Source organism: Dermacentor albipictus, chromosome 3 (assembly GCF_038994185.2).
Source record: "Dermacentor albipictus isolate Rhodes 1998 colony chromosome 3, USDA_Dalb.pri_finalv2, whole genome shotgun sequence".
Taxonomy (NCBI): Eukaryota; Metazoa; Arthropoda; class Arachnida; order Ixodida; family Ixodidae; genus Dermacentor; species Dermacentor albipictus.
In genome coordinates this window covers 137,392,852-137,405,154 of record NC_091823.1, presented here as the reverse complement: position 1 = coordinate 137,405,154, position 12,303 = coordinate 137,392,852, and the positions used below count along the sequence as shown (strand labels likewise).

The 12,303-nt window shown below is 45.2% G+C and overlaps 1 protein-coding gene across 2 annotated transcripts in view; it reads left to right on the top strand.

Annotated features, from left to right (window-relative positions):
• Positions 1 to 12,303, top strand: part of LOC139057586 (bridge-like lipid transfer protein family member 3A) — a 101,587-nt gene that overhangs the window by 62,373 nt on the left and 26,911 nt on the right. For both annotated transcript variants that reach the window (XM_070536077.1, XM_070536078.1), the window contains one exon: positions 11,892 to 12,169. In XM_070536077.1, coding sequence (XP_070392178.1) covers positions 11,892 to 12,169 — 278 coding nt within the window. The remainder of the gene's footprint in view (positions 1 to 11,891; positions 12,170 to 12,303) is intronic.

The window sequence follows — 12,303 nt, the reverse complement described above, 5'->3', positions numbered from 1 at the left end:
AGATTATTGTGGTGGTAAAAAATAATCAGAAGTGCACAAGAAGAATACGTATCACAAACACGAAAAATGGAGGGTAATTTGAGTCATAGAAAGCACTCAGACCATTAATGTATAACGAATCAGTAAACAATACAAAACGTAAACTTAAAAGAAAAAGGCAAAACACCGCAATAAAAATAGGAACAATAACCAAAACAATATGCATGTTACATAGAGGACAAGATCTTTTAACATCATTCTTAACAAAAAAAAAAATGGGGGTGGGACATGACACAAGAAAGGTTTAGGCACTTTCATTAAGGATTAGAAGTTTCTGAAATTCATTTATGTCGGTGACGGTTGCGATGTGTGATGGCAAGCTATTCCACTCGGTTATGGTGCGCGGGATGAATGATCTGGCATAAGTTAGTGTGCGACACGTGAAGCGTTCGATTTTAAAAGGGTGATCACGGCGGGGAAAGATGGCAGGGGGTGGCCTAAAGAAGTCCTCGCGAAGTGATGCATGATGGTAAAGCTTATGAAGAAGTGATAAGCGAGCGATTTTACGCCGACATGATAATACTTGCAGTTCAGCACGATTCTTCAATGAAGTGACGCTGGTGTGACGTGAATAATCCGAAAAAATAAAATGCACAGCACGGTTCTGCAGGGCTTCGATGTTTTTAATATTGTAGACTTGATTGGGATCCCAAATGGCTGAGGCATATTCTATTTTAGGACGGATTAAAGTGATATAAGCCTGTTTACGTAAGTGCGATGGGGTATGTTTCATGTTACGTTTAAGAAACCCAAGTGAGCGGTTTGCTGAAGCAAGGGTGACGTTAATATGGTTATTCCAGGACAGGTCAGACTGAAAGTTAACTCCAAGATATTTGTACGTGGTCGTAAGTTCCACTGAAGTATTATTTAGCAAGTAAGAGGTAGGAATTCGAGAAGCTTTTTTAGAGAAAGACATCACTTTAGTTTTTGAAGGATTTAGTGTCATTAGCCAAGTTGTGCACCATGAAGTTAAGGAGTCAAGGTCAGATTGTAGCGATTGGCGGTCAGCTTCAGAAGAGATGTTGCGGTAAATAACACAGTCATCAGCGAATAGCCTAACTTTAGATTTGAGGGACGAGGGTAAGTCATTTATATAAATTAGGAAAAGCAATGGACCTAGTACACTTCCTTGAGGAACACCGGATGAGACTGGGACGAAAGGAGAGTCAAAGTTGTTGACGGACGTGAACTGTTGTCTATTAGAGAGGAAGGCTTGCACCCATGCCAGAACAAGTGGGTGAATATTAAGATGTCTAAGTTTTAGTAAGAGCCGGTGGTGAGGAACTCGATCGAACGCTTTTGAGAAGTCAAGGAATATGGCGTCAATTTGGATGCCGGCGTCCAATGATGAGTGTAAATCCTGAGTAAATCCTGCAAGTTGTGTTTCACATGAGAAGCCCTTGCGAAAACCGTGCTGGTATTTGAAGATGATATTGTGTTGCTCTAAATATGTAATTACTTGTGAGTGTATAATGTGTTCCAAGAGTTTACAGATGGTACTAGTTAAAGATATAGGTCTGTAGTTAAGTGGAGACGAGCGATCCCCTGATTTAAATATGGGCACTACTTTTGCTATTAGCCAGTCCTGAGGAATTGTGCCTGACGACACTGATAGAGAGAAGATGGCTGCCAAGCAACGATAGATACCAGAAGAAATATGTTTAAGTATTTTGTTGTTGAAGCCATTATGATCAGATGCAGATGACGTTTTTAATTTTCCAAGTAGAGATAAAATACCAGCTTCATCAATAATTATTTCAGTCATATTAATACCGGAAACAACATCAATGCTAGGGCATGTAGTAATATCCTCAAGAGTAAAAACTGTTGAGAATGAGTCATTTAATAACTTAGCACATTCTGATTCAGTAACAGGAGAACCATTGGTATTAGCAAGAGTTACATCGGGGTGGTTGCTGGGATTTATTGTGCGCCAAAAGCGCCGAGGGCTATTTATTAGCAAAGATGGCAAATCACGACTGAAAAAGCGACGACGAGTAGTTTTTAAAAGTTGTTGATATTCCTTGTCACACTTTTTATAGCGACACCATGAAGCTGATAGTCTGTTTTTATCTGCCATTCTAAAAAGTCGTTTCTTTTTATTATTAAGTCGACGTAATTGCTGATTGAACCATGGAGAAATGTTGCTTGTTTTGATAGTCATAACTGGAATGTATTTGTTAATTAAGTTTGAGAGAGTATGTTTAAAAAGGTTCCAGTTATCTTCAATGGAACGTGACAAGTAGGCGTCTAAAAAATGGTCCGTGAAATTGGATAATTCGATACATATTGCATCAAAATTGGCTCGCTTATAGCACCTTATACACTTTTCAGCAACTCTCTTTTGGTTAAGTGAACAAGTTAAGCTTCCAGTAATTATGTCATGATCAGAAAGACCATCAAGATGGGCTATGTCAGTAAACAGGTCAGGTCGAGAAGTTAAAATTAGGTCAAGAATATTTGCGCAAGTGCTCGAGCAACGTGTAGGTTTTTCGATAAGCTGGCACAACGAAAAATCAAGGCAAGAATCAAGAAATTCCTGTGCCTGAGTATCGTTGGCTGAAACAGATAGTGTAGACCATTGAATATTTGGATAGTTGAAGTCTCCGAAGATTAAAAGAACGGCATTTGGAAACCTCCCGCATATGTCAACAACAACGCGATGAAATTCCCCTTCGAAGGTCGCATTCATGTCCGGGGGGCGATAAAAAATACCAACAATGAGGTCAGTGGAACCAAGCTTCAGGGACACAAATACGCTTTCAAGAAATGAGTTGACAAAGATAGGTATAGCAAAGAAATCTTTAGAAATTCCAATAAGCACACCCCCGCCTCTTCGATCCTTTCTATCGCAGCGAAAAAAGTTAAAATCTACTTGACTGACAAGAATGTTATTATCGGAAACAGTATCGTTGAGCCACGTTTCTGTTAGTGCGATGATGGAAGGCGAACTTGAGTCGATAATAGAAGATAGTTGAATACTTTTAGGAAGAACACTTCTGATATTAGTGTAGAAGAAAGATACCTTTCCATCTGAACGAGATGGGGTGGTTACATGTACATGACGCTTAGAAGGGGCACGTCACGTAGGTGGGGTCATTGCTGAGCGTGCGTCTGTGCGTGGTACACACACCGCGCAATTAGAAGTTGTGTCCCAAGTGTAGGTGACGTTATTTAGGCACAGCCTGTCAAAAATAAGACGTACACGATCACCCTCCTTCCTTAGTGTTTTCGAAAACTGCAACAACTTCCTGCGTTTGTCCCGCACAGCCTCCGAATAGTCCCGTGCGACACTGAAGGGCGTATTCTTTAGTTTGAAGCCTTTGCTCAGAATAGTTTCGACTTCTTTGTCATTAAAAAGTTTAGCGATGATGGGGCGCTTTTTATCTGAGGAGAAACGACCTATGTGGTGAGCCCTGGCCAGTGACGAAATCGAAAAGTCAAGTCGGTTCCTGCAGAAGTCACGTACAAGACGTTCGGACGATTCCCATGTTTCAAATTGTTCCCCGTCGTCAATTCCATAGAATATTACGTTTGACCTTCGGGAACGATTTTCCAAGTCGTCAATTTTGGCTTGAAGGTCTGAGAGGTCTGATGAAGGTCTGATATTGTCCCGGCGTGACCGGTTTTCTACCTCATCGGATTTTGAAGCGAGTTTAGCGATAGATTCCCTAAGTGAGACTATTTCGGAGTTAAGTTTGTCATACATTGTACTACAGTCAACAGCTCCTGTAGAAGATTCGAGCGAAGATACACGTGTTTCAAGGGCTTCGAAGCGGGAATTAAAAGATTCCTTAATATCGGCAATGTCAAGTGCAATTTGTTTCTGACCAGCCAACAATTGAGCGAGAAGATTAGCCGTCTCTGGAGGGGAACTAGTAGAGCACTGACTGCTACTTGAAGTGGTGTTATGAGCCTCGCTTGACTTTGATGTACTTGCCGAAGGCACACCTCTAGGTCCAGGGTTAAGTTCAATATCCCCACTCAAGAGAAGGCTATCGTAACAGTGCAAAATGCGAAAGCAGCAAGTAACAACACTGTTCGGGCAGGACAGCAGCAGCAAAAAGCGGTCATCAGAACAATAGCTATATGCACCTTGGATATAACATACCTGCGTGAAAAACAAGCAGCGTTTAAGCAACATTCCGGCGTCGCTGCCGCACTGCCCACTGAAGGAAGGTGCCGTTGCAAAGTCCTTTATATGGTCCGGTGTAGATGTCGCTGACCACTGCTTAGCGGTGATTGGTAGAACGACGGTGACAACAGCCAGAAGCGAATCACGTGGGAGGCCGTCGGCAAAGCCAAGGGGCATGCCAGGGCTATCACCAACAGGAGTGATAGGGCTGTCCATGGGCACACCATCGACCGCATCCACGTGCCGGTGAAAAGGAAGCGCGGAAGATAAGGCAGCGTCCCCGCAGAAGAATCCATGGAAGCATCCCAAGAACTGCGTGAAAAACAAGCAGCGTTTAAGCAACATTCCGGCGTCGCTGCTGCACTGCCCACTGAAGGAAGGTGCCGTTGCAAAGTCCTTTATATGGTCCGGTGTAGATGTCGCTGACCACTGCTTAGCGGTGATTGGTAGAACGACGGTGACAACAGCCAGAAGCGAATCACGTGGGAGGCCGTCGGCAAAGCCAAGGGGCATGCCAGGGCTATCACCAACAGGAGTGATAGGGCTGTCCATGGGCACACCATCGACCGCATCCACGTGCCGGTGAAAAGGAAGCGCGGAAGATAAGGCAGCGTCCCCGCAGAAGAATCCATGGAAGCATCCCAAGAACTGCGTGAAAAACAAGCAGCGTTTAAGCAACATTCCGGCGTCGCTGCTGCACTGCCCACTCTATTTTTGGCAGCATTGCTGACAGTGGCAAATTCTTTAAATTAATAACACGGCACCGAACAGCAGGAAGCTTGGCAGCGAACGCTGAAGCAGCTAGGCCCAGTGTTTCTGTAGTGACTACAGCTTCCAGCGAATTGGCTTGCAAAAGTGCTAATTTGAGGCGGCAAGGTCATCAAAATGCCAGTGGAGGTGGCTTTCATTAATGCTGTTTCGGACCTGTGGTTGCGACAAAAAGTCCGGGAAACCAGACAGTGAAGGGTTTCAGGCTTTTTTTTTTTTTTTTGTCGCATTCTGATCACATCTTGAACTTGCTGCCACGGAGCAAAGGACATGGTACGATTCAGCATGTGATACAATATTCAGCTCGCCAAAGCCGCAGCCAGATCCGAGGCGTTTTGCCAGGCCATAGTGCCCTGCATTCCCTCCATTTATTTAGTTTGTTTTCATACAGAAGGAAGGAATGAGAGTTCGAAAGGGGCCATAGTGCCGGATCGGATGCCCGATGTGCGAAAAAGCTAGGTGACACGTGGTATGACTCAGCGTAATTATTACCATATTTACTGGCATAATGAACGCATTCACACGATCAATGCACCCATCACTTTTCCAATCAAATAGTTTTTTTTTTTTTTTCGCATTGTGATCGCACCTTGAACTTGCTGCCACGGAGTAAAAGACACGGTACGATTCAGCATACAATATCATATTGAGTTCGCCAAAACTGCAGTCAGATCCGAGGCGTTTTGCCGGACCGTAGTGCCCTGCATTCCCTCCATTTATTTAGTTTGTTTTCATACAGAAGGAAGGAACGAGAGTTCGAAAGGGGCCATAGTGCCGGATCGGATGCCCGTTGTGCAAAAAAACTAGGTGATGTGTGGTACGTCTCAGGGTCCAATACGGTGTTTGATACGACAATATTGCAGCTGAATCCAAGGCTTTTTGCCGTGCCATAGCATCTGACAAAAGTAGGAGACACAATTCCACAGTGTCTCATTTAATGTCTGACATGCAAAAACGGCAGCCGGATCTGCGGCGTTTTGCCATGCTGCACTGCCGTATTGAATGTCCAGTGTGTGGCAAAAGTAGGTGATGCGTGGTACACCTCGACATCCGATACGGCATTCGATGGGCCAAAATGGCAGCCAGATCCTAGGAGTTTTGCAATCTGTACTGCCAGTTTGGATGCCTAGTGTGCAACAAGAGTAGGTGGCACGTGGTATATCTTGGAGTCCAGTACGGTGTTAGAAACACCTAAATGGCGGCTGGATCCGAGGCATTTTGCCATGCCATTTTGCTGGATTGGATGCCCAGTGGGTGACAAGAGTAGGTGGCACATAGTGCGCCTCAGCGTCCAATGCAGTGTTCGACGCACCGAAATGGCAGTCAGATCCGAGGCTTTTTGCCATGGCTTACTGCCAGATTGGATGCCCGGTGTGTGACGAGTAGGTTGCACGTGGTTCGCTTCGGCGTCCATTAAGGCGTTTAATGCACGGAAGTGGCAGCTGGATCCTAGGAGGTTTGCTGTGCTGTACTGCCAGACTGGATGCCTGGTGTGCCACAAAAGTAGGTGACATTTGGTATGCCTCAGCGTCTGATACGGTGCTCGATGTACCAAAATGGCAGCTGGATACCAGGCATTTTGCTGGGCCGTACTGCGAGATTGGATGCCCAGTGTGCCACAAAAGTAGGTGACATGTGATATGTATGACATTTGATGCACCAGAACGGCAGCCGAATTCAAAGATTTTTGCTGTGCTCTACTGCTGAATTGGATGCTTGGTGACATGTATGACTCGGTTTACAATACGGGGTGTGAGACGCCAGAACCGAGGCATTATGCCATGCCATAGCGCCAAATTGCACACCTGGTGTTCACAGGCGTCCGTTTCAGCGCTACGGCACTCGGAACTCATGGGATTTGGCTGCTGTTCCAGAGCATCGAAAGTCATATCAAACACCGAATCGTACTGTGTGTCTTATACTTTTTGGAGGTCACCACAGAAAATTATTCGCTCAGAATTTTACCCCACATAAAGAACACAACTTTGTGCAAATTTTTCTGCAAACGAAGTGCAATCATTATGCGCGAGTAAAGGGGGTGTCGTGAAGGCAGCCAAATTATCAGGCATGTCCGAAAAATCATTTAACTGACTGCGTACGCTTATAATTAATATCAGATATAACTATGATACAGTCAAACCTCGATATAACAAACATGGATATAACAGTTTATCGAATATAACAAAGTGAATATAAAGTTTGCTTGGTCATGCTTTATTTCATCGCAGTATTCTCCTGCTACAATAAAATCAGAAGTGCTCGATTGGGCACGATATCAATTGTAGCGAAGGAAATTTTGTTTCCACTTGTTTCAAATATGTATTTTATTAGCAAAAGTGTCTAATACAGTCACTGACCGGCATTTATAGTTACTGATCTTCCAGACCTGTGCGATTATTTTTGCTTATATGCAGCACTGCCACCTTCACCTAGCCCCAATGTATAACAGCAATAACCAAAAAAAAACTCAGTGCCCTTCCACTTTGTGAAGGATAGTAGATTGCACTTCTGCCGCAGGTCGGCCCAGCATTGCACTATCTCCAGGATCAGCCCATGTATGGGGAATGCTTAATGCCTGCTTCACCTCCGCCACGGGTCGGCCCGGCATTGAAGAATCTTCGGGATAAGTCCACGTATGGGGACTGCTTAACCAGGGTGTCTACTAACCGGGAAAACTGGGAATTCTCAGGGATATTGAGTAGTGTGGAAATACTCGGGGAAAACTCAGGGAATTTGTGCTTCTATCAGGGAAAATCAGCTGTAATTTTATTGAAAGGGAACGAAAGTCACGGTAATGCTGGTACGAGTAACAGAGAGGAATCGCAACGAGTTGTCTTTGACGCCGTGTCGTCGGCTGGAGGAGTTGTCAGAGTACAGTCAAGGACTGACTTTCTGGATGCCCGATAATTCGGACGGCTTCATGGCACCACCACATACCCATAGAGTCAACGTATAAGAACATCTCTGAAAATGCATCTGAAATATGTACTGTGACACCTGCCATGACAGCAGGTCCGAAATGGCATTAATCAAAGCTACCACCGCTGCCATTTTGATTACCTCGCCCCCATGAACTGGCGCTCTCACACGCACTGCGGTAACACTAGCCCTAGCTGCTTTGACATTCGCTATTAAGCTTCTTGCCATTGAGTGCCATGTTTTTCATTGAAAGAAATCACTGCTGTCAGTAATAGTACCGACTCCGCCTTTGTGGTCCTCACGATTGGCTTCAAAGCTCAAAAAGCACGGTGCGTTCCCGAAAGTCAGCTTCATTTCAATACAAAAGTGTTATGCAGTGAAGCATAAGCGTGGGCAGCGGCAATTGTCACGGGACACAGTATATATTTCTTAATTATACACGCGTGCACTCGCCATGTCCTGTCACTGTACAAGCACCGTTATGCCTAATAAGTGTACTGGCAGGCCTTCAGAGTTGTTTTGGATGTGCCTGTGGCGACTTGAGCTCTTAAGGGCAGTAAGTGATATGCATAATTATTTCGAACTGCCTGTTTTCGCAGCCCCTAAAGAATCCGAAAAATTGGATATGAACTGTACAACTGACCAAGAGGATGCCTCAAGTAGTCTGTGGGGCAAACGCGTGGTGGAAGGAGGACGAGAACGCAAAGGACCTATGCATTCGGGAAAGGAAGTGCGCCGCCGCTTTTTTGAAGGAGCTTGAGCTCAAAAAACAAAGTGTTGGCTGATGCCAAGATGCAGGTGTTCCTCAGCCAAACCAAAACAAACTCTAAAGCAGTGAAACACAACACTGAGGTGTTGTGCGCGGGCTGATAGTATGTCAGGACAGTTGAGGTTGACTTACCAGCTGTTGCGAGAGAATCTTACTTGTGACAAAGTTCGGGCCTCATACCAATGACCTTGCCATTAGTTGATAAAAATAGCTCATATCTGAAAATATTTGCTTCTGTATGTATTTCCTTTTTATTCGTATTTGAGAATGTTCAACTCTAATTGCAATGGGTTTTACGACTTTTTTCGAACATATTTTATTCGCTGTGCATTTTACTAGCCCCTCCCTTCTGTTTTCTTTTGGAATAAAATAAATGCTAGTTCTTACTATTCAAACTGGATTAAGTCGTAACATGATTGCTAGATTGTGACAGCATCGAGTGACATGGTGTCGACCGTCTTGACATAAAACAAAGTTCTGGGTCACTCAGGGAATTTTGTAAAGGCACTCACGGAAAAACTAGAAAATTGAGGGAATTTGGAAATGTCAGCTTGGTAGACACCCTGCTAATGCCTGCTTCATCTCCGCCGCAGGTCGGCCCGGAATTGCACTATCTCCGGGATTGGCTCACATATGGGGAGTTTTTTGCTTACCACGCCAACGACACGAAAATTTCCTTAGAGGGTAGAGGCATACAGCTTCACTGTAAACACTTTGACGCTGTACGGTGTTTCGGGCATGAACCACGCATACCATACTGCAAACCTGGTGGCCATGATCAAAATTGCTGCCATGTCGACAGGCACAAAACTGCACGTTTAGTTGCTGGCTCCAAAAGAAGTGGCGCTTATTAGATCTAGTGTCCTAAGCACTGTGACTGGTAGAGGGGCTGGTGGCAAGCCGCTGTGGGAAGCTCAATACCAGTATTTTCACACTCGTAGACATTATCGGCAAACAAGCATCACATAAGATGCACAGGCCAGGCTGACGGCCATAGTACCCTCCGTGTCCAAAACGTCTGTCAGCGATGTGCACGTTTTTGCCAGTGGCCTGGCTTCCTTGGACGTTTGTGCATTCACGGTGGCGCAGAGCGTATGTAAGTAATTTGTTATTGTTCCTGTGCCACGTATCAACATGGCAAGATGTCAAAGGGGAATCGAAATCCACAGGAAACTCTTGGCTGGCCCATCAGAGCTTGCGTATGTTTTGCACAGACCTGATCACGAAAATTGCTGCGCCATCTGTCGTGTAGGTAAACAAAACTGTCGAAAGTCACGGGGTGCATGGCATCTCGAAGTAACCGTAGCTTATCTCAGCGCCTTATTATGTTAAAGGCACTGAAAGGGTAATTTAGAGTTGGAAACATGTATCGCGGGACATGTTTCACCCCATTGACACATTGACACCCTTTTAGCACAGTGAGGCGGGGGGGGGAGGTGATTGCACCTCTTCTGTATCTCAGCCGTGGCTGCTCACGGCTATATGCACCACTGAGGGGCATACACGGGCCACATGCCTGCCATATCTTATATGTACGGTAATCATCATCGGCAGGTGCAGTAGGTAAATAACACTGGAATGGCTGGTGCCTCGATGCACACAGTGTTCCCGCATGCTTAAGTTAAGATTATGCGTCATCTCAAGTTCCCGAAACGGGGTGAAGTGTGACGCAGCCCGAAGCATTCGCTTCCTTCTGCCTGCGCTCTTCGTCACACCAGCATTGTGACCTCGAATATTTGTAGTCATCGAGGGAAATCTGGGGCAACATCGTGCAAGTGTCACGCTTTCTGAATGTTCTGTTTGCCTTCTACATCACTGTGTAGGCGGTGTTCAATTGGCACTTCTGCCTCACCATGCTGACCACCTTTAACGAAAGGTTGCCGCTGGTGAATAACGAGAGCACAAGTGAGCATTTGGAAAGGGAGGTGCCTATACGATCTTGCCCCTTTTCACATTTGCCTGTGTGCACATAGCGCCATGCTTGTTCACCCTTTTCCTACCGCGAAAAAAGAAGAAAACCTTACCAAATTTACTGGAAATTTTTCTGCACTCACGTTGTAGATCTTGTTTTTTTCTGAACATAATAGCACCATTATTTTTATTCAATGGGGTTCCTTTATTTCACAAATTGCGTCAAAAGATAGTGTGAAGAAGGCTTCACTGCATTGCCATAGTGTCTTGCAAAAAAAGCGCTTTGCAGGGCTCGATACACTATGAGAAAAGAGAATACAAATAAAAATAACCTAAGCAGTGCAACAACATGCACATGAACAGTGGCTACTTTACATTGCCTTTGGCTCTCTCTATCTGCACTACATGCACCTGCGCTCGTAATCACATAACTATGGCCTGACATTCTTGTGATACTTTGTTCATAAGTGTTTACTGACAAGTTTTGGGAACCCGTAAAGTTATTTGTGCTGCTGAAACTTTAACACCTTGACTTAATGAAACTTGCAATTTAAAGGAGTTTTTCGCTCTGAGCACAAGTTCGTTATATTGAGATTTGCCTGTGTTGGCACAAGCCTTTGCACACCTGCCACGTTGCTACTTGTGTCCTGAAAAATGCCACTGGTAGACCAGTGTTCATATCACCACAGGTGATAATTATCTGGATAGCAAACTGGCTTTGCAAGGTTACACGAGAAGGAACTTTGGCATTGCTTTGTCTGAGCTGTTCTTTGGCTGTTCAAACATTTCCACCCGCCGGGGTTGCTATGCCTTCCTGCCACTGGGCACAAGGCCGCAGCTTTAATTCCTGGCTACGGTGGCCACATCGAGATTGAGGTAGAATGAAATTTAATATATTTATTTATTGAGAAAACTACATGGCACCCAAGGGCATAATTGTTACAGGGGTACATTTCAAACAATACCAGTATGATGTCAGAAGAGCACGAAAAATATGAAACCAAAAGGTGATAAACTGGAATAGAAGGAACACTTGTGTACCATGCTTTGGGTGTACTTTGGAGAACTAGGAACTCAAATTAATCAATGACTCCACATTACGTCCCTCAATACCCGTGTATTGCTGTTGAATGCGAAACCAACTTGATCGATCCGCTGGTTTCTTTTCCTGGCTAACTCTATGACATAGACACACATGCAAATTGGCATTATGTCTTTGACAAATAGGCGTGCAATTCGAGCAGAGGAGCTGTCTTTCCTTGCTGTGTTGCGAGCTATAAACTTAGCTGCGGCCTGTTCTACTGCAGCACTTTTGCACTGTCATGCAACCGCCGTGCCTCTTTGTTCCAGGAGACCCCGATGCTGAGGCGTCTCTGTGGTCGGTGCAGCTGGATCCCTGCTGGGCAGAGTTTGTCGAACGCCCTGGGTCAAGACCACGAGCCTTTGTGGAGCCACTGCCACTTACGCTTTGGATAGCTGCGCCGGTCACTCTAGCATCACACGTGCCGCTGTTGCTGCACGTGCCGGCGCCGCTGCGGCTGCAGCTAGGGCGACGAGAGTGTGCCTTCCTGCTGCGCTTGGCTCGTTCGGCCGCCGTGCTACATGAGCAAGCAGCTCTCGACAGATTGGTGTGTATACATGTCTCGAGGGCAGTTTACACAGCTAATGGTTAATTCTAGTTCAGTGAAGAAAAGTTGACAATACAGGGCAGGTTCCGCCCAGAAAAGTAGGCTGTGCATTATCTGCATCCCTTGGCATTATT